Consider the following 22,824-nt stretch of genomic DNA (forward strand, 5'->3'; position numbering starts at 1 on the left):
TACTATTAACTAGTGACTTGTACGTAGCGGGTATTGTGTAAGTGTTAACTATTAGCTATTACGTAAATGCAGAATTACCGCAGGTATGCAAAAAGAACCTAAGACTGAAAATCAAGGAGGCCAGAAAAAGAAAAAATTAACCAATAATTACCAAATTATCATCTAATAACCAAAACTAGCTCTATTAACAATTTTTATATGTTTCCTTGCAATCTTTGTTTTGTTTTTTTTTTAATATAAAACATTTTGGTTATAACCCTAGTGTATCTACAATTTTACAATTACTTTTCTGGAAAGAATTTTTAAAACTTCATGACCTTTGGCCCTGGCCAGTAGCTCAGTTGGTTAGAGCATTGTCCCAATATTCCAAGGTTGTGGGTTCAATCTCGGTTCAGGGCACATACAAGAAGCAACCAATGAATGCATAAACCAGTGGAACAACAAAGTTCTTCCTCTCTCTCTCTCTTTCTCTCTGTCTCCCTCCCTTGCTGTCTCTAAAATCCAAATTACAAAGAAACAGATGGAAGGTCATCATTTTAGGATATCGATAAACGATGTCCTAAGCTGAGACTGAGCTTATCTGCTAATTTGAAAGCAGGTGTATCTGTTTAACTTGGCTACAGTGAATAATCAATATGGTCAGTTATCTCTTCAAGAATAAATATGATTACATAAAGTAAAATAGAGATCTGACACATTTTAGAAAAGGTCATCTCAAAGAAAACAGAGCAGTGTCTACATAGTTGTTTTGTTTTATTCAGTAATCAAGCGGGTTTTTTAAAAATATTTTATTTATTTTATTTTTAGAGAGAGAAGGGAGGGAGAGAGAGAGAAACATCAATGTGCGGTTGCTGGGGGCCATGGCCTGCAACCTAGGCATGTGCCCTGACTAGGAATCGAACCTGCGATGCCTGGTTCGCAGCCCGCGCTCAATCCACTGAGCTGCGCCAGCCAGGGCATAATCAAGTGTTTTAAAAAGATAAGTACTAAAGAGCCAAAGGAAGGAAGGCCCACCTCAACAGGGATGTTAGTACATGAAATGCTGGAAATTTTAATTATTGAGGGGGACTTCTCCCTCTAGTCATGACAGAGTAACAGGTACTACGCATGCTCTCCAGCTGTAAGGAAACTGAGCGAAACATAAGGAACTGATGTTCTTCTCCATTGTACAGCAGGCAACACAAAGCCGTGATCCTTGGGAAGGGACGGAACTAAATGAGCCGCAGGATCACCTAGGCTTTCTGCCTGGAAATACTCACTCCCCAGGCCACGGTGGTGCGAGAAGAGGGAACCTGGCAGGGTGGCAGTGTCGCTGGGTCGAAGGACAGAGATTGGCCTCAGGAGGCTAAGGTAGCCGGTGTTGGCAAGGCAAAGTAACACAGAGAAAGGAGCCCAGAGAAAGAACCTAAGAAATCTGTGTGGGGATTCCTTTGAGTCTTCTGCTGAAGGAGACTAAGCTGTCTATATCGAACATGAAACTGTGCAAAGCCAGGAAATAATAATAATAATAATAATAACAGCCATGGGAGAAATGTAAGTGGGACAGTTCCCAGCGCTCACGCTGTACAGAGAGATGTCTGAGTTCTGTCTTAGTACGTCCATGTTGCTATCACAAAGTATCATAGATGTACAAACAACAGAAATGTCGTCATCACAGCCCTGGAAGCTGGCAAGTCCAGTATTCACATCCTGGCTCATAAATGTCTGTCTTCTTTCTTCATCCCCACATGGCAGAAGGGGCAAAGGCGCTCTCTGGGTTGCCTTTGTCGGGGCACCAGTCCCACTCACGATGGCTCCGCCCCCAAATACCCTCCCGCTGGGGACTCGGTTTCAACATTTGAATCTCAGCAAGATACAAACATTCAATCGGCGGCCAGTCCTAACCAATCAGAGAAGTAGAAATAGCGAAGAGGTAGAGTTAATAAGTGAATAGAGATGGGGAAAATGGAATCATGAAAAACAGTCAAAAGGCAACAAAAAAGAATAGATGAGAACATATAGAAAACAACTACTAAGTGGCAAACTAATATTCGACCATACTGACAATGATTAAATATACATGGTCTGAACATTTCAACTAAAGGCAGAGAGCGTCAGACTGATTTGAAGAGCGAGACCAAACTACACAGTGTAAAGAAGTGTACTTTGAATATACAGACACAGGCAGATTTCATTCATCCACTTAAAAAGATACATAGCCCTGACTGGTATGGCTCAGTTGGTTAGGCATCATCCCGCAAAGCAGAGGGTCACCGGTTCTGTTCCCAGTCAGGGCACATGCCTGAGTTGGGGGTTTGGTCCCTGATCAGGGCACATGTGAGAAGCAGCCAATCAATGTTTCTCTCTCACACTGATGTGTCTCTCCCTTCCTTCCCCCCTGTCTAAAATAATTGATTAATTCTTAGTAAAAAAAATATATATATAGTAGTACCTTCCTTATCCACAGTTTTGCTTTACAGTTTCAGTCACCAGTGGTCAACTGCAGTCTGAAACTATGAAATGGAAAATTCCAGAAACAAGCAATTCAGAAGTTTTAAATGGCCCGCGTTCTCAGCAGCGTGACGAAATCTCGCACCGTCCAGCCTGTCCCACCCCTCAGTCACGCAACAGTTGTCTCAGCCAGCAGATCAGCGGTTGAGGTGTCACCGTGCTGGTTTTAAGTCACCCTTATTATACTTTTTTTTAAGATTTTATTTTTATTTATTTTTAGACAGGGAAGGGAGGGAGATAGAGAGAGAGAGAGAAACATCAAAGTGCAGTTGCTGGGGGTCATGGCCTGCAACCCAGGCATGTACCCTGACACCCTTATTATACTTAACAATGGCCCGGCAGCACCAGAGTGGTGATGCGGGCCACTTGGATACGCCAACGAGAAGCCATAAAGTGCTTCCTTTAAGTGAGAAGGTACGTATATATAGGAAAGAAACATAATGTGTACAGGGTTTGGTGCTATTCGCACTTCCAGGCTTCTACTGGGGAAGGGTGTCTCGAAATGTCTCCCCCACAGGTAAGGGGAGACTCCCATGCTATGCAAATGTGACTCATAAGTAATTTAAATTAATATCAGATGAGGCAAACTTCAGAATAGGGAATACTACCAGAGATGTTTTTGAAATAATCTCATAATGACAAAAGAGGCAATTCATCAGGAAGAGTCCTAAGTGTGTTTCTAATGACACAGAGGTTCAAATGACAGGACGCAAAAACGGACAGAACTGAAAGGAGAAATGGACAGATCCACAGTTACAGATGCGATTTCAATAACCATCTCTCAGTCATTGATAGGGCAAGGAGAGAGAAAATCGACAGGCCAAGATTTGAACGTTATCCATCAACTTGACCTGACTGGTATAGAGAGAGCCCTCCAGCTAACAGTTATAAAATACACATTCATTTCGAGTGCAAACACAACATTCACCAAGATAGGCCATATCCTGGGCATAGAGTAAGTCCCACACTGAAAAGGATGGGAAGACTATAGAGAATGCTCCTTGACCACAAAAGAATCTAGAAATTGATATCACTACACATCTATCAGAATGGCAAAAAAAAAAAGCTGATTAATACCAGGTGCTGACAAAGACACAAAGCAATGAAACCCTCAGGCATCGCTGGTGGGAATGCCAAATGGCACAATCACTTTGGAAAGCTATTTGGTAGATTCTGATAACATTAAACATCTACCTTATGGCCAGACATTTCACGCCTAGGTGTTTACCCAGGGAAAAATGAAGACACAATCACGAAAAGACCCGCGCACACATTGTCATGGCAGCCTTATTCACAACACTGCAGACGGTGAGAATCCACAGGCACGCAGGCACGCACACTGGGGTGTCCATACCATGGGATGCTACTCATCAATGAAAAGGAGCAAACCACTAATAACGGGTGACCACATGGACAAGTTTCAGAAACATCACTGTTGAGCTAAAGCATCTAGATCCTAGAAAATGACAGCAGATCGGCGGTTGCCTAGCGCCAGGAGGGGTGGGACTGAGTGCAGAGGAGAGTGAGCGGAACTTGTTGGTGACGGAAATGTATCTTATAGTGATGTATGCACAGGTGTCAAAAGTCACCGAACTGTACACTTAAAAGGGGTGCGTTTTATTTGTTTATCACAGTGCATTCTATTATGTATTAGTGTTACCTCCATGGCGCTGATTTTTAAAAAAAAATTGTCAAGATGTTAGCTGTTTAAGATTTGGGCACTTTACTAAACATGCATTAAACTTCAAATTTTTAAATCTTGATTTGGTACCAAGTATTTAAAGAAATAAAAAATAAGATGAAAATTCCCCCACAACCCCACCCTGTAAATAAACACAGCTGTTCTCACCTTTCTTCGTAGCTCCCCACCCTTTGCGCCTGCGCAGTTTAGTTTTACTACAGCATAGAAATAAGGTTAGTGGGGCCTCAGGTTGCAATGAACCCCAGGGCAGGAGTGCAGGCGGAGAAAGGGAACCAGGCCCCCGGGTTGGCGTTGGGGGCGGGGAAATCACTGCTGCGACTCTCTCCTCACTCAACAGCTTCCTGGGAGTCCAGCACTTTCCTTTCCTTGGGGACTGGCTTTGTCTGCTTTTCCTAGCCACAGGGCAGAAAACAGAGGCAGAGAAAAGGACAAGTTTCAGCGTTATTGTGTAGCCACTTGGAAAGTGACCAAATCCACTCTTCTGGATCCCATTGCACAATCCCTACGGGAGAGACTCACTGACTGAGCTTCCTATCCTCCAACCGGTTAACTGCAGCAAAGAGCGGGAAAGGAAGGAGACCTTGGGCAGACCCCAGGGGAGACACAGTTGCAGCCCCGCAGCCTGCGCTTGGTTCTTGCTTCTGATGCAGCCACGGGACCCTCTGCTGGAGCCAGATCACAGACGTTTAGGACGGAAGAGACTTATGTTAACATGCCTGGAATAACCGGTGGCAACTTTGAGGAGAAACAGGTTCATTTTCTGACAGCGGCGTGCATTCTTATTAATGAAGGTAACAATAAAATTGGACCTAAAACCAAAACAAATTGTCACTTGAAAAAAAAACATTGAGAAAAGACTATTGCATCGAACCTTAAGTGTCATTTTATTCAACATGGAAAATAAGCTACTGCCATGATGCTAAAATTTCCTTTTCGGGTCGTTTTCCCAATACTTGTAGTTATCCATTAAGTTTTCCAGAACAATGGGAAGAAAACAATGCAATTGGACAACAGGAGGAAGAAGGCAGCACAGAGCCCTGGGCAAAACTGAATTAAAAACTCCCATGGGCCCTGCCAGTGTGTCTTAGTTGGCTGCAGTGTCGTCCTGTAAACAGAAGTTTGTGGGTTCGATGCCCTGTCAGGATACCTACCAAGGTCTTGAGTTCAATCCCCAGTTAGGGCGTGTGGAGTCTCCAGTCCCGGCACATACAAGAGGTAACCAATCAATGCTTCTCTCTTGCATCGATGTTTCTCTCTCTCCCTTCCCCCCTCTCTAAAAGCAATGAAAAAAAATGTTCTTGGGTGAGGAATAAAAAACAATTCCCATGGAACAGGTCTCCCCAGAAGGTGTTAATTATTTACCACAAATTCCCCACAAGGCTCAACCTGAAGATATTTAGAGCGAACATGATGTTGACTCCATTGCATTTGGGAGGAAGACGAACCTCAGACCCAGATGCCTATGAGATTAAGAGCTATTGTTATCTGTCACAGGGAGAATTAGAACTCCTGAGAAAAGCAGCCAAGCGGTTAAATCAAGATAACGTCATGGTTTAAAATGACTTTACAGACTTTTTTCTTTACTCGGTGAGATAACTTTTTTTGAATCAATTTGTTGAACATGAAAAAACATGAAATGTGAGGGCATGGCTGAATGATTGTACAAGTAACTGAACCAGATTTTTAAAAACCAGATCCGAGATGTGACATCCTTTAGTGGTGGCGCTCATCTGCACCATCGCCACCCCCAGGATCTGACTTTGTTTTTTATTTTCTATTTAGTGGGGAAGGGCAGAGGGGAATTTCAGAGGCAGCTGGTTGCCCCGTTTAACCTTTCCCATTACCGTAGCTGTTACCCCACAGGCCGAGGGCTCAGTGAGGGAGGGGCTTTCTCCAGACCCAGGCTCCAGTCTCAGAGCCTGCGGAAATGACCACCAAGGGTGTCCACAGACACCCCCCCCCCCCGGGGCCTGTTGCAAGCCAGCCTTTGTCACCTCCTGTCCCCACCCCATCTTTATAGGGGCGTTTTGATGACTGCGAGCCGGTGACTGTGGGTGTGCTCTCAGACTCTGCATCACTAGTCCTTGACACACCTGGGCATTTATTTCCCCTTCCTCAGAGCCCAATCACCTGAACACATCGGTCCCTTGGAGGAATGAAATCACAGTGTACACTTGCCACCCTGTTGCTGGTTCTTCCTGCATTCATCAATGAGTACCAGAGCCGTGCGTTTGTTACAAATGATGAACTCCCATGGACACAACATCATCACCCGAACCCCATAGTTTACCTCTCGGCACAGAACAAAGGATGCACGCAGGGCAGTAACAGCAGGAGAAGTTCTGCAACAACAAGGGCTGGAGCTCCCGGCATGGGCGTCTGTGCCCTCCCCCTGCTGGATCCCACAGGATCCCTCCCGTAGGGTGGGGAGCGCTTAGAGCGAGCTGATCATGTAGGCATATTCCAGCTCCACCACCAGCCTTCCCCGGTAATCGTTGAAATCCCCAAGGCTCCACCGAAAAGCTGCAATTACCAAACAATGCTGACAAGCTGGTATATCCTGCTCTCCAAACAATCCACAGAACAAATGGTCACAGAACCTCAGTTCATACATCCTACACATTGGCCGAGGGTCACCATCGTGTGCAGGCAGCTCTGTAGGTAAGCATGCAGCCAATCCAGACCATGGTGTGCAGCAGCCCCAAGATGAAGATCACCCACTACAGGAGGCCAGATGGTCGGGTGCAAATGGCCATGCTCAGTTATTGCCAAGGGGCAGCCTGGGGAGGGCATGGCAGTGGCGTGAATGCTGTGTCAGATCTTAGGGTGCAGCAGCTGGAGGCTGTCAGCCAACGGCACTCCTCACAGTGGGAGAGCTGAGAGCCATATCTCCATAGCTACCAAAACCCACTTCAGGAAAGGTTTTTTTTTTTTTTAATTTAATCTTTATTGTATTTTTTCCATTCCCATTTAGTCCCCTTATATCCCCCTCCCCCTAAGGAAAAGTTTTTAAACGTCCCCCCAACTTTTGTGTGATCCCTGTTTATCGCTCTTCACCTACCTCTTGCCGTTTCTGAAACTCTCCAGCCCCCCTGAACTACTTAGAGTCCCTGGAATAAAGGTCATGTTCTTTCTCACCTCTGGGCCTTTGCCCGTGGCCCTCTGCCAGTAGTACTACTTTCTTCTTCCCTTCTTTTCCCCTAACTTCTACTCATTCTCCAGTCTCAGTTCAGAGACCATGTGCCTGAAAAACCTTTCTTGCTCCTGGCCCCCACACCTGCTCCTTAAAGCACCCTGTCCTCAACGCTACAGTAGCACTCTTCACACTAACTGTATTGCCGATAGAATTTGTCTGCCTTCCATTAGACCATAAAATCTATAAGACGAGGCACTATGTCACATTGAATTTTGCCTAATGTCTGCCATAGGTAAAATATTTGCCGCCCAACTACTGGATAATTGTATGGTGTTAAATGGCTCAGAATACCGGGTGTGAAGAAGAGGAAGAGAAATCAATGACATTCAGCTGTTAATGTTTCCTGACACCCCATGGACACATCCATGTCCTGAAGGAACAATCTTTTTGGTTTGGGCAGCCCTGATGACAAGCTCCCTCCGCCTTGGGGAGCCTGGTCACATGTGCCCCCTAGATGATGTCCCCTGATTCATTCAGAAAATTCTGGATGATTATGTTCACGTGTGGGGGAAATACGGCTCTCGGCTTTCCTTCCCATGGGATCATCTATCATAACTATTTCATCTTTTTTTAAATATATTATTATTTTTTAGATTTTATTTTATTTTTAAAATTTATTTCTAGAGAGGGAAGGGAAGGAGATAGAGAGAGAGAGAGAGAGAGGGAGAGAAACATCAATGTGCAGTTGCTGGGGGTCATGGCCTGCAACCCAGGCATATACCCTGACTGGGAGTCGAACCTGCGACACTTTGGTTTGCAGCCCACACTCAATCCACTGAGCTACGCCAGCCAGGGCTATTTCATCTTTTTTTTAGGCAAGATATCTGATGAAAGAGGTTGCTATTATTCCTTAAAGGAATAATAGAGTCCCTGGAAAAGTCCCTGGAGTCCCTTAAAGGATGTGGTGTTTTTCCTTAACTTTGGCTCCATGTTGCAGACTAAAAAACAGAGACCTCCACAAATGACCTGGGATACACCAGTGAGTTTTGCAAGCATACTGTCTTTAGAAGTTGTGTCTTAGAAATGCAACTAACAACATTTAGTTCCTTCTGGGTACCATTTAGGGAAAGAGGATACAGCAGAGTGGTGGTGAGGGGACGGTGGAGCTGGGCCAGGTATTTTACATAAGTGATCTCATTTAATTCTCACTACTACCTTAGGAAATAGATTTAACAATCCCTTCTATTTTTTAAAAAAAATAAATACTTTTACCTGAGTTGCAGGAGACACAGGTATTTGATGCCCCTCCTAGGGGCTGGGTTATTCCAAAGAAACAGGGTCTGTCGAGAATGCCCTTTGCATCTTTCTGTAGACACTTGGGTCCACAGGAAGGACAACCTGTCTTTCTAGTACAGTTTGCAGAATAGTAAGTAGACTGTCTGGCAGAAAAGATAGAGTGGAAAGGAAAGCAGTTTGATATTGGGGTTTTTTGTTTTGTTTTCATAGCTATTGTTTAAAATGGCCCAGTGGAGTCCTGATCAGTGTGGTTTAATTTTTTGAGCATCATCCTGCAAAGCAAAAGGTCACTGGTTCAATTCCTGGTCTGGGCATATGCCTTGGTTTCGGGTTTGGTCCTGGGTCGGGGCATGTGTGAGGGGCAACAGATCGGTACTTCTCTCCTCTTTCTCTCTCTCTTCCCATCTCTCTGCAAATAAATAAACAAAACCATGAAATGGCCCAGCAGAGTGCCTTTGACTTTGCATCTTCATTACCTGGCTTAGAAAAGGATTCCGTAAAAAGTGATTACCAAAATCTTTAGATCAAGACAAAACCTAAAAAGTCTGAAAAGTAAGATTTTTCTTGTAGCAGCTTTATTGAGAAATAAAAGTATTGAGATACACCTTTATTTCAATATCTGCTTTTATTAAAAAAGTAATAAGAATGTTACTGTAGAAAAATGGTAAATACAGACACAAAGAAAATAAAAATTGGCCATAATCCCACCACCCAGGTGTAGCCCCTACTGGATCTCTTTTATTCTGGATCCTTTAAAAAATATTTTATTTATTTATTTTTAGAGAGGGAAGGGAGGGAGAAAGAGAGAGAGAGAAAGATCAATGTGTGGTTGCTGGGGGCCGTGGCCTACAACCCAGGCATGTGCCCTGACTGGGAATCGAACCTGCGATGCTTGGTTCACAACCCAAGCTCAATCCACTGAGCTACGCCAGCCAGGTGTTATTCTGGATTTTAATCCCTTGCCTGTATATTTGGGATTATATTGGGTAAATGGGATTATATTGTATGTATTGTCTTTGCAAAGAATAATTTTTTATTGTGATAAAATATACATAATATGAAATTTACCATTTTAGCCATTTTTAAGTGCACAGTTCAGTGGCATTATGTACATTCACACTGCCACGCAGCCATGACCACCATCCATCTCCAGAACATTTTCATCTTTCCCAACTGAAACTCCGTCCCCACTGAACAGTAAATCCAATTTCCCTTCCCCTCAGCCCCAGGCAACAACCATTCTTCTTTTGCCACTGTGAACTTGACTACTCCAGGTACCACATATATATGGGATAATAAAGCATTGGTCTTTCTATGACTCCTTTATTTCACTTAGTGTAAGATCCACAAGGTTCAAGCACATTGTAGCATGTATGAGAGTTTCCTTCCATTTTAAGGCTACATAATATTCCATTGTATGTGTCTACCACATTTTGTATATCCATTCATCTGGGGAGGGACATTTGGATTACTTCCACCACTTGACCGTTGTGAATAATGCTGTGATAAACCTATGGGTGTACAGATATCTAAAGACGCTGCTTTCAATTCTTTTGGCATAGACAGGCACACCTCTTTACTGCACTTCACTTGATTGGGCTTCACAGATTTTTTAAAACAGGTTGAAGGCCAGCTCCTCCAAGCAGAAAAATTATGACTTGCTTTATTTTGATGCTCACTTTATTGTGGTGGTCTAGAACCGAACCCACGATATCTCTGACATGTGCCTATATTCAGAAGTGAAATTGCTACATCACATGGTACTTCTATTTCATTTTTTGAGGGACTACCATAGTGACTGCATTGTGTTCCCACCAGCTGTGGACAAGTTTCAATTTCTCCACAACTCTGTCAACACCTGTTATTATTATCTGCCTTTCTGATTATAGCCACCCCAGTGGGCGTAAAGTAGTATCTCGTTGTGGTTTCGATTTGCCTTTCCCTCATGACTAATGATGGGGAGCATCTTTTTGTGTGCTCATTGGTTTATTGTACATTTTTTGAGGCCTTTCCCCATTTTTGAATTGGACTATTATTTCTTTTAATTATCAAGTTGTAAGATTCTTTATATATTTTGGTTAGAAGTCCTTTATGTACTTTGGATATAAGTCCCTTTCCATATATGATTTGCAAATATTTACTCCCATTCTGAAGGTTGTCTTTTTGCATTCTTGATAATGTCCTTTGAAGCACATAAGTCTACACAGAAAAAAATGCAATATTTGATAAATGGGCCGTGGGACTGGAAATGATCAAACCTGATACGTCTAAAATGTGGCTGTTTATTTTTCTTATGGTGTATTTTATCTAGATTTTCTATGACTTGGTATCCTTGTCCAATTTTTTCCTTAAAGCAGTAACTCTTATGCAATCATGGCATTGTGAACTGAAATACAAAATTTAGAATGTAACAGTCCTGTGGCGGATCTTATCATCACATCACAGAGGAAGAAAATGAAGTGAGAAAAGGAGGCCGGAGTCCTGATTCTATCATCTGATGGAGGTTGTCCTTGAACAAGTTACAACGTTTTGGAGAGAATCGAGTAAACCAGAGACTTTAAAACCCCCTCTCATAAATATCTAATAAAGAGCATCATTGAGAATAATAGTTAAGGGCTTTGTTTGGGGTCACACAGCGAGTAAGGGGTAGATCTGCTGCAGGGATACGATTCCAGGCTTCCGAGTGTGAGAACTCATTGAAGGTTTTTGTTTAAAATGCAGATCACCAGAGGCGGGGTCTAAAAATACATATTTAAACAGCAGACCTGCTATGGTGTGTGAAAACCAGCTTAGCATAAAACCCGATGTGCATTGGTCTGAAGATGCCTTGACCATGGTTTACATTTAAACTTTTACTTCCACTCCCCTAACCTGATTTGTGTGTGTTTGTTTCTCTCCTTTCATTTCCAGAGGGTTGACCTTTCCTTGTATTCATCTCCCAACTGATAGTGTCCTATTGCTCACCACCCCCAGGGGCTCACTCCAGGGATCAACTGTTCTTCATCTTCTTAGAAGGTGGATCAGAATGTGCTTAAAAGGCACAGGAGGGGGTAAGTTATCCAGGAAGGGTTACTTTGTAAAACTGAATTTTTACACCTCTGCTCACATCCTGCCTTCCCCGCCCCGCCCCCAGCAAGCGGCAGCACCCAGTTACCCGAGGCTCCAAGCCGGCACCACCAATCACATTCCCTGTTCTGCAGTAGTGGTAGCAACAGCTCACCTTTGAGCCAGAATGGGTGCTGGAAAGTACAAGGTTTTTACAGCCATCGACTCATTTAATCCTCAAAACCGCCCTGTTACTATCTGCATTTCACACATGAGAAACGGAGGCACAGAGAATTGAATGAAGAAACAAACCTGCCTGAGTTTACACACCAGCCCCCCGAACCCTAGCCGGGCCTTGGACTCCAGAGCCCCCTCTCTGAAGCTCCAGGGTAGCTCGCCGCGACCTCTCCCTCCTGTCCTGGGCCTGCCCGCCCCAGCAAGCTTCCTCCCGACTGGTTCCCAGGACTGTCATCTTGTCTCCCTCCAATCCATCCATCATCCACATTTTTGCTCCCCAGCACTCATGGGGGAACGTGCCGCCACCGCTGTTTAAAAGCCGACCACTCCATCGCTTCAGGTCTCCAAGCAAGTTCAACGCCGGGGTGCGCTGGCCTGTGTTCTGCTGTCCTCATCTCAGGCTACCACCTTTTAACTTTGTAGTTCTTGGCATTCACCCCTGTTGGATTTTCAGTGGCACTGCCCTATCCCCCCACTCCCGTTACACTCCGGGGTTGAGAGAGCTGGAACGCCTCACATTTGTTAAATGGATTGTGGAAAAGCAACAGGGGTTCATCGCTGGGCAGTGCCACAGGCGGGCATGGTGAGCTTCTTCTCCCGGCTCCGTCCAGAACTGGCTGACTTCTCACCCAGCGTCCTCGTAACACGCCGCTCAGCGGACCGGACTGTCGCGTGGTGTCCCTGCCGACTTGGCTCGGCATCCTCCACAAACCTCTGCCGCTGGTTTTGTAATTCTCTGCCAGCTCACCGCCTCGTCTAGCGCCGACTGGATGAAAGAGCTGAGCAAAACAGTTCTTGAGCCGCTGACCTAAATGACTAACTTCGTGACCTCTCAAGGTCTCTCCTCCACGCTGGGATTCCGACATTAGGGAGGAGGGTGTCCCCGACCGGAACCCGGAGTCGGGGACGGACCAGCTGTGGGGCTGCGGCCTGAGCCCTCCTCCCCGCTCCCTCCCCCGGCTTTTCCGGAGAAGGGAGGGGACGGCGACGCCGGAGAAACGTGGGTTCTGGGGACCGTGCAAACGGACTGGGAGTAGAGCCCCCTCGGGGAACGCCACCCGGCACCAGGGGCTTCCGTCCCCGCGCGGGGCCCACAGGTGCCGCCCCCCTGCCCCGCCTCGGCGCTCCCGGGCCTCCCTCCCACCTTCCCTCCCTTTCCCACTCGGAACAGCCTGCAGTTCCCGCAGCCGCAGCGCGAGACGCGAACCGCGAGCCGGGAGCGAGCCCCGGAGGGGGCGGGCGGCGCGGGCCGGGAGTGGGGCCGGCGGGACTCGGGAGCTCGCGCGGCCCCCCACCCCCGCGCTCCCGCCCCGGGCCTTCCGGCTAGACGTCCTCTCGCTCGGCCTCCCCTCCTCCTCCCTCTCCTTCCGTTGTCGTGTCGCTTGCTCCTTCCCGCCCTCTTCGCCCCCTCCCCCTGCGTGCTCTTCTTCTCCCTGCCCCCCTCCTCCTTCCCCCCTCCTTCCTGCCTTCGTTCTCTTCGCGACGCTCGCCGCGGGCAGCGAGCTCTGCATTCGAACCTCCCTCGCAAAGACAGTCTCCGCCCCACAATGCACCGCGGCGGGCAGCCTTTGAAAAAGCGGCGCGGCTCGTTCAAGATGGCGGAGCTCGACCAGTTGCCTGACGAGAGTGAGTAGCACATCAAAGCACCCCCCGCTTCCCGCCGGCCGCTTGCCGCCGGGCGCCACCGGCCGGGACTGGCGGCCGTGCCCCTCTGGCCGGCAGGTGGGCCGACTGCCAGCCCCAGCCGCGGGCCCCCTAGCGTCCACCCCGGTGGTTTGCCGCCGCGTCGCCGCCTTTGTTATGGTGTCTGTGTGTTGGTTTCTGGGGGTTGTGGGAGCGCCAGGGCCGGAACTGAAGCCCGGGGGCCCAGCCCGTGCGGGGGCGGAGGCGGTGGCTTGCTCCCCTGGCCCGATTCCGGCCCCGGTGCCCGAGGGTGGGGGAACAGGGGCCCCCGGCCGCGGGAACTGTCCTCAGCTGCCGGCAACCGCTCGCCGAGCGCGGAGGAGGACGCCTGGCAGGTTATGTAACCCCCCTGTCCCGTGGCCGGGGAAGGGCTCGGGCTGCGGAGGGTGGGCACGGCCCCTTCTTCTCGCGGCAGCCTCGTGATCTTGGTCCTGTCACAGCTCCTGCCTCTACAGGCACTTGTGAGCTTCACTGTCCGCCCCCCCCCTCCCCGTGTGTCCACCCTGGAAGCGTTTCCGTGTCAGAGGGCTGGCCCCCTTCCCCTGGGACCACAGGTGGCCGTGGACCCTTCCGAGATGATCCAGGCGGGGTTCGCAAGTGTGCGTGGGGGGGCCCTATCCCACCGACTTTCTTCTGTGCGAGTGTCTTAGGACTCGCGTGGACACCTTTATCCACGGACGTGGCCGGCCCGGCGCGCCACTCGCTGTGCCTTCCGGACACCCACCCCGCGCACTGCCTCGCCTCCCCTGCCTGCTCGCCCCGCCGCTCCCACCTGTGTGCTCACCTGTGCTTGGCAGAACAGCACTCATTCCCTAGTTCGAGGCTAGGGAACTTAATGTTGTTGTAATTTACTATATTGCGTAAAGGATATGAGAAAGCAAGTCATTTCTTTAATTACAAGGAGGTCCCGATCCCCACTGCTCACTCTTCAGTGGTATATATTATAATCATTTCTGAGAGTTTTAGTGTAACAAAAGCAAAAGGCTCAATCACTGTGAAGTCTTATCTGGACGAGAGGCAAACAGACACTTTCAAAATGAAAGCCGATTGGTTTTCGTTGTGATAGACTCTTAGAATGTGCTGTAAAGTTAAAATAACAGCTCAGTGGTCAGACTGGTGGAAGGTTGCATTCAAAGACTTGCGTGTTACGTTGCCCCGGGCCAGTGCTGAGTTCCAGTGGGACTTTCACAGGTGAGGAGAGTGTTCTGTGTGGCCACATTGGAGAGGGTCGTGACCAGCCACCTGCCGCTGGCCAGAGCCACCGAGGAACTGAATTTTGAGGTTTATTTTAATTTTCGTTCATTCGAACATAAGTCGTGGCTCGTGGCTAGTGGCTGCTGCATTGGGTAGGGCACAACTGCAGAGCCTCCAGGGATTTTATTGTTTTTTGTTTGGAGGCAGACAGTGGCTTGTGGTTTAGGATGCCTCCCAGGTAAGGGTGGGCCTACTAAGCACAATGTATTGTCTCCTGAAAATCCTTGCTGTCCTTCATCACAAAGGTGTTTCATCACTTCTTAGAAGTCACAACCACTAGCGCTGTCGCTTTGGTTACTGCAGTCATCCTGTTCAAAGGAGAGGCGTTTTAAGTGGTTTTCTAACAACTGTCATCTGGAACATTTGCTCGTCATTCGGTGTTCAGTGAGGACTTACTGTGGATCTTTGTAGCGACTTGGGACTCAGGGTTTAATTCCAGCTACACTCTCAAATTGTGTAACATTGTCTTGGCTAGTTTGTGGCATCTCTGGTACGTTGGTGGGGGGCAGGTGGGGCGTGTGTGGTGTGCATCTTGTTCCCCGAGACCACAGCTTGTTGAAAGCAGGGATTGCCGTATCTGGCTTGTCGCACAGTGTCACACAGCAGAGACAACAAACACTTCAATCAAATGTAGGGTAAGAGGCATTACTAATGTAAGCTGGAGCTGAGTCTTGAAAAGAGGTGGCAGGGAATAGCTTATATGTTTCTTTGCCAGTTTAGTCAAGGGGAATAGCTAATAAATTAGCCAATAGCTGGTATAATATTATCAGTGTTAAAAGCTACCATCTATTGAGTACTTAGTATAACCAGCTGCTGTACAAAACATGATACCCATTTGCTCACTTAATGCTTACTTCATTGAGGTAAGTACTCTTACTAGTTTAATTTTACATACGAGGAGACTGAGGCTGTCTTCAGCCAGATCTTCCTCTGAGCTCCTGTTCTTGATGTCTCTTGCCTGTTTCACATCTCTTAGATGCCTGGGGCCCCTCAAATGTCACGGGTTCAAGGTCTACCTCATACTCCATCCCAGGACAGAGATACTTCCAGTGCTTCCTCTCCTAATGAATGGCTTCACCGTGCCTTCAGCTGAAACCTGGAGGTTACATTTGGAACTTGCCCCGTTTTTACTTGCCATATAAGGCTCACTAAGCCTTGTAACATCTACCTTCCAAAAAAAAAAATTCCACCCACTTCTCACCATCACCCTAGCCCAAGCTGACAGCATTCTTTCCTTGAACCAAAGCCTTCAGCCTCTCATAATCCGCCGACTCACCCCTACCACCCACCTCAGCCCTCACAGAGTGATCCTTATAAAATATATTGTGTATGTTAAAAATGTGTATATAAATATATGTTTATATGTGATATATATACTTGTGCACATATACATACTCACATATAATGTCATCCTGCTGCTTCAAACACTTTAGTAGCTACAAGACCCTTCGAGGTCTGGCCACTCCCCACCTCTCCAGCTTCGTTTTATACCACTCTTCCTCGCATTCCGTCCCTTTGAGCTCAGCTGGATCTTTTTCATTCCCTGTACTCACCAGGCTTTCTCTTTTTTCCTTTTTCTTCCCTTTTTTTTTTTTTGCAGGGCCTTTGCACACGCCCTTCTCTCTGCTTAGAGTGTTCTTCCTTCCCCTCACTTCTGGTTAACTTCTGCTTGTCCTTTAGATCCCAGCTATTTTCTGTCCTCCCTGACAAGATTACATCTTCTTATTAAATTTTTGTGTGCCACTGTGCACTTCTGAGTGGCAGCTGTCCATGGTTGCAGCTCATATCTGTTAATGTGGTTGGGAGCTCGGGCTGGAAGCTGCACTGAGGAGGGTGCATTACTGTTCTTCTTCGAGTGTGCGTTCCAGGCCCGTGTGCAACACCAGGCCTCTCTGACCTTTTTCATACCATTCGCCCCTCCGTAGCTACTCCCCAAGCTTGATGGCCTCCCTCCTTCCCTCCCTCCCTCCCTCCCTCCCCTCCCTGAATATGCTGAACTTTCTACTTCACGGCTTTTTTACCCACTGCTCCGCCCAGACTCACTGGTGTGCCCTCCTGCTCTCTCATGCCTGGTCCCTCCAATGTTCGCTCCTGAGAAAAGCCTTCCCTGGCTGCCCCGTGTAAAGTAAGTTCCCACGCTGAGATCGCCTTCCTTTATAACAACCGCCACGAGGGCGGTTGTTTTACGTGCTTATTTACCGTGTGTCTCTTCCTAGAGTGTGTCTCTTCCCACAAGAGAGCAGAGTCTGTCTTTTCCTTTTGTTAACCCGGCCTCTTGGAACAGTTCGTGTCAGGCACTCAGTGAGTATGTGTTCAATGAAATGAATGAACATATCCAGTTAGAGCAGGATTCTAACTTAATTCCACATGTCTGTAAAATCCATGTGTTGTTTTTTTTTTAAAGATTTTTATTTATTTATCTTTAGACATAGGGGAAGGGAGGGAGAAAGAGAGGGAGAGGAGCATCAATCTGTGGTTGCCTCTTGCGTGTCCCCCTCTGGGGACCTGTCCTACAACCCAGGCACATGCCCTGACTAGGAGTCAAATCGGAGAGACCCTTTGGTTTGCAGGCTGGTACTCAATCCACTGAACCACACCAGCCGTGGCTAAAATCCGTGTTCTTAATCTAATAGATATTTTTTAATTGGTCAAAGTAACGCTAATAGCATAATATAAAATTAGCCATGTGCTATGTTCACTGTTTCTAAGCACTTTTACATGTATAAATTAATTCAGTTCCCATTTTACAAGTGACGAATCAGCAGCACAGAGAGGTTAAGTAACTTGCTTAAGGTAACAGAGCAAGGATGTGGCACAACCAAGATGACTAACTAGTCTCAATCTGTGCTCTCAAACACTGTGCGATACTATCTCTCAAAAATGGAGAAAGGTTAAAAGTGGTGGTCAGAATCCCCAAGGTACAGCTCCTGGCTTCATGGGGCAGGGATGGAGATCCTTGTGGCTCACCTTTTCCTTCAGATGTCTGCTCAAATACCATTTTTCAGAGAACCCAATCACGAGGACTTTGTAGAAAAACAGTCTTTCCGCCCCAACCCCACCCTACCTTCTCAGTTCTTACGATCCTGCAGAATGTTTTTTCAGGTAGTGCTTGTCTGTCTCCCTCACTAGACCGTAAGTTCCGTGTTCGGCTGTGTTGCATGCTGTGTTCTCCCAGGTGCGGGCGGCAGGGGCCGGGGTGCAGCCGGCAAGTCTGCAGGAGCCCAGCGCATGGGTGCACGATCACTGCTGCTTCCCAAGAGAGCCGTGTTCCTCATGGTAGCCACGGGGATCTGTGTGGTCTACTGCTGCTGCGTCCCAGTTGTGTTGTATGAACTGGTTTTGGGCGAGGCTTTACAGCATTTCTCCCTGACTGCTTTCTCCCACAACGCTCCTGCCTTTGGTCATTGAACTTTCAGCTTGCCATTCAGAAGCTCTTAAGTTGTCCTGTTAAGCATTCTCCACATCCAGGAAGAGGAGTAGAGTGAAGCGACATTGGCTTTAATGTTGATGGGTTGTCTGTTATTCTATAAGCCGCTCAGACTGCCCTGTGGAGGAAAAGTCAATTGAGGTTTAAGGATCTGAAATGCATAAAATGTTTCATAGCCAGAACTGCAGTACTTTCTCTGTTGCTTTTCATTTAAGGTCTGTTGCCCATTTATGAGTTGTAACTCTGCTGCTTTTGTTAAACACCAAGGAGAACTCATCTTTCTTCACTGATTTATGTGTAAGTTCATGTTTCTTCTTTATCCCCTGAGATCACCCTGTATTTATTGATTTTATGTGTGTAGTATCATGATGACTGGCTCCTTAAAGATGTGTACTCACATTTTGAACATGCCATTTAAAAACTTGTCTTTTCTCAATGCAAGTAACTGACCACTTTTCAAATAATTTCACTACTGCTTGATCTTAGATTATATAGTCTCTGAAACATAAATGGATATCACAGTAACCAAGATGAGAAGTAGCTGGTTATAGCCCTGGCTGGTGTGGCTCAGTGGGCTGCACGCCAGCCTCCCATCTAAAAGGTCACCGGTTCAATTCCTAGCCAGGGCACATGCCTGGGTTGCAGGCCAGGCCCTTGGTTGGGGGCACGCAAGAGGCAACTGATTGATGTTTCTCTCTCCCTTTCCTCTCTCTAAAAATATAAATCTTAAAAAAAAAAAGTACCTGTCCCTGGCTGGTGTAGCTCAGTGGATTGAGAGCAGGCCTGTGAATCCAAGGGTTGCCAGTTCAATTCCCAATCAGGGCACATGCCTAGGGCATGGCCAGGTCCCTCAGTAGGAGGGTCGAGAGAGGCAACCACACATTAATGTTTCCCTCTTTTTCTCTTTCCCTTCCTCTCTCTAAAATAAATAAAAAAATCTTTTATAAAAAAAAGCAGCTGGTTTATAAGTAAAACAAATTTGAAAAACAAGTAATTGGTAAATAATTTGACTATAGTAAAGAAAAGCAAAAGATGTTCTAAACAGTTTTAAAAATTTTATTTATTGAGTTGAGAGAACTGGGGGAATGGGGAGAGAGAGAGAGACATCAATTGTTATCCCGCTCATATATGCATTCATTGGTTGATTCCTGTATGTGTCCTGACCAGGGATCGAACCCACAACCTTGGTGTATCAGGACAATTCTCTAAATGAACAACAATCCTCTAATGAATAGAGCTATCCAGCCAGGACTAAACAATTTTTTTTAATTTAAAAGAAGATTTACTAATCTATAATTCTATGAATAATTTTTTGTAGCACAGAAAAGGTTTTTTTCTGTTACATTCTCTTTAAAATTTGAGATATAACTGGCATGACATTATATGTTTTAGGTGTATAATATGATGATTTGGTGTATGTCTATATAACAAAAGTTACTACCACAGTAAGTCTAGGTGACCGCCCATTACCACACTCATTACAGTTTTTTTCTTGTGATGACGAACTTTTTAAGGTCCACTGTTTTAGCACCTTTCACATCCACCATGTTGTGCATTATATCCCCAGGATGTATTTGTCCTTGTAACTAGAAGTTGTACCTTTTCACCTATTTCCTCCACCCTGGCAGCCACTAGTCTGTTCTTGTATATATACCCGAGTTTGTTTGTTTTAATGCCACATACAAGTGACTGAGATCACCCTTTGTTATTTTTAGAATGACGTGACTTTTTTTGCAACTCACATTACACAATCTAGAGATTTTCAATTTAAAATCTTTCCTCTTTCCTAAAACTTCTGTCGATGCTCCTACTTGCCCTCACCTGTAATCCTATCCTGTGTTCACACCAGCAGTAGCCCGTTTTTCCCACAGTGAGCCTGAGGGTACCTGCAACAGGGTCCCCTGAGGACCCGAATTAGTTGTACACGTTCTGTGTGTTTGAGGAGCTTTATGGTGATTCTAATACACACTAAAGCTTTTTTAGGCAGTGATCCCCTCCAACTCTATGCTAGTCCCTCTGGCCCGTTCTGACCATCTTTTGCAGCTTTGGATCTGTAGGTGCTGTGCACACCTGCATTCTAGACATCCAGGGGACTTCCTGCCCGCTGGGACAGTGCCTGGGTCATGTCTGTCTTCTCCACTCCATTTCCTCTTCTGAACTTTGCCTCAGTAAACATTGGTTCCCTTTCTCTTTTCCTTCTCCAACACCAGCACACTTCTGGATGGGGATCCAAAATTTGCTTCTGTCTGTAGTCTACCTCTTTCCTCTCTTTCTACATTTTTCTCCCTAGGAAAAGTCTCCTCGACTTACAACTTCAGTGAGTCTTCCAACTGTTTCTCTAGTTCTTCATTAACCTCATCTGAGCTCTGGTCTATAGCTTGAATTGTCTACTAGTTATTTCTGATTACACGACCCACCCCTCACTTCAAGGCAACGTTGCTAAAACTAAATGGATCGTTTTTCTACTCCCAAGCTCTTGAGAACTTTCAAGAGAAAGCCAAGTTCTTTTTCTCTCAATCTGATTATGAAATAATATTGATTTGTTTTAATTGCAGGCTCTTCAGCAAAAGCCCTTGTCAGTTTAAAAGGTAAAGATTCACAGCATGATTCTTTAGGTATGGCATAAGCTAGAAAATTTAAGAGTCATTAAATTAATTTGGATATAGTGTTTCTTTTTCTGTTATGACTCATTATAGCTTTTATTATTGGGTTTCACTGATGATAACTTTAAATTCATATGCTGTTACATGAAAATTGGTGCTTGGTTGTTAGAAATTACTAAGAAAATATTTCCCTAGAATTACTGATTAGAGAACTTTCTTACTAGATTTAAAACATTTCTTTTTGTAAACATTTCTTAAACAATTGTTCTAAGCTGTGTTTTTACATAGTAGTTTATTTTTTAAGAATCTTACCTTCTCAGTAATAATGCAAGTCTCTTAAAAATAAAAGAATGACAGTAGTCCTCTTTTTAAGAGAAAAAGATATGTTTCCTTGGTCTTGCTATTTCTTTATGTAAGTAGTATTAATCAGACCAAACCCTGTTAATATAGTTCATTTATTAAATTTTACCTTAAGCAGTGTTCTGCTGGGTAAGTACGTTTGGAACCAGGCTAGATACTCTAATGTCCATTAGTACTCTTACCTTTGAAACTACTTTTTCGTACTGGGAGTTGGTGACTTACCAGGTTCAGTCCTTCTGGCCTAAGGAAGGCTTCCAGTTACCCTAATTTATTTGCCTACCAAAATCAACACCATCCCACCTCTTTTTTTTTTTTAAGGTTTATTTATTTGCGCCCTGGCTGGCGTAGCTCAGTGGATTGAGCGCAGGCTGGAACCAAAGTGTCCCAGGTTCGATTCCCAGCCAGGGTACATTCCTGGGTTGCAGGCCAGAACCCCGCAGCAACCACACATTGATGTTTCTCTCTCTCTTTTAAAATATTAAAAAATATTTTATTTATTATCTTTAGAGAAAGGGGAAAGGAGGGAGGAAGAGGGAGAGAAACATCAGTGTGTGGTTGCCTCTTGTGCACCCCCTACTGGGGACCTGCCCTGAAACCCAGGTATGTGTCATGACTAGGAATTGAACTGGTGACCCTTTGGTTCGAAGGCTGGCACTAGTCCACTGAGCCACACCAGCCAGGGCCACCTCTTTTCTTTTGTGCTTATTAAAATAAATGTTTGAAAAAGTATTTCATTATTTTTCCTGAATATTAAAATCATGTTCTTCACAAAAATATTAAGTGACATAAATTTCTAATAGAAAAAAATTAGAAAATGCAGATATGCAGCTAGGAGGAAACGAAACTGACTATATTTGTCTAAGTCTCTGTATAAACACATCCCTTATATAAAAATTAAACTCATCTTTTTCATAATATGTCTAGTTACTTGTTTGAAATTTTTCTGGTTGCATACAACTCAAGACGTTTCTTTGAATTAAGGAAAACAGAAATGCTGCACATTTCATTTTTTTTGATATCAAGGGTTTTACATATTGAAGCAGAAAACATTTAGATATAAGCTTTAAATGTAAGGTTAGAAGAAGCTTTCTTCATTGCCCCATTTTCAGTTAGATTGTACTTATGAGGTGGTTCTCAGATAATTAAAATGGAGGAATTATTAAAAACCAAAAAGAAAGAAGCCACATGTTTTAATTAAAAAGTTGAATATTTTCAAGATATATTGCCAAAATTATGGCAAATTATGCTAAAAAATACAGAAGAGAACTTTCATTTGTAATAAACTAAAATCATTACAGTCAGCGTATTTTTTCATATTGGCAAATATTTCATATATATTGCTGTTATTGAAAAGGCAATGTTCACAGCATGAAATCCTTTGAACTAAACTTAAATCTTATCAGTAATAATTATTTATTACAGAGGGAAGCTTATCTAACACATGGAATGAAAAGTTCAGTTCTTTACAAAAAACGCCTGTTTGGAAAGGCAGGAATACAGGCTCTGCTGTGGAAATGGTAAGGAATTGGTTTTTCTTACACTTTGAAGTATGAGCTAAATTGTCCTGTATTATTGTCATTACAAGTTTTTA

General features: G+C 45.2%; 1 protein-coding gene across 3 annotated transcripts in view; it reads left to right on the top strand.

Annotated features, from left to right (window-relative positions):
• Nucleotides 1-13,390: 13,390 nt before the first annotated feature.
• Nucleotides 13,391-22,824, top strand: part of LIN9 (lin-9 DREAM MuvB core complex component) — a 44,272-nt gene continuing 34,838 nt past the window's right edge. For 2 of the 3 annotated variants that reach the window (XR_004900793.1, XM_028531343.2), the window contains exons 1-3: nt 13,391-13,532; nt 20,826-20,858; nt 22,656-22,750. Coding sequence is in view for 2 of the 3 variants with exons in the window: in XM_028531343.2 (XP_028387144.1) it covers nt 13,454-13,532; nt 20,826-20,858; nt 22,656-22,750 (207 nt within the window). In the remaining variant the exon portion in view is untranslated. Of the gene's footprint in view, nt 13,533-18,485; nt 18,568-20,825; nt 20,859-22,655; nt 22,751-22,824 lie in introns of all 3 variants that reach the window. The other variant, XM_036016040.1, reaches the window with a different exon arrangement.

Source organism: Phyllostomus discolor, chromosome 15 (genome assembly GCF_004126475.2).
Source record: "Phyllostomus discolor isolate MPI-MPIP mPhyDis1 chromosome 15, mPhyDis1.pri.v3, whole genome shotgun sequence".
NCBI classification, from domain to species: Eukaryota; Metazoa; Chordata; class Mammalia; order Chiroptera; family Phyllostomidae; genus Phyllostomus; species Phyllostomus discolor.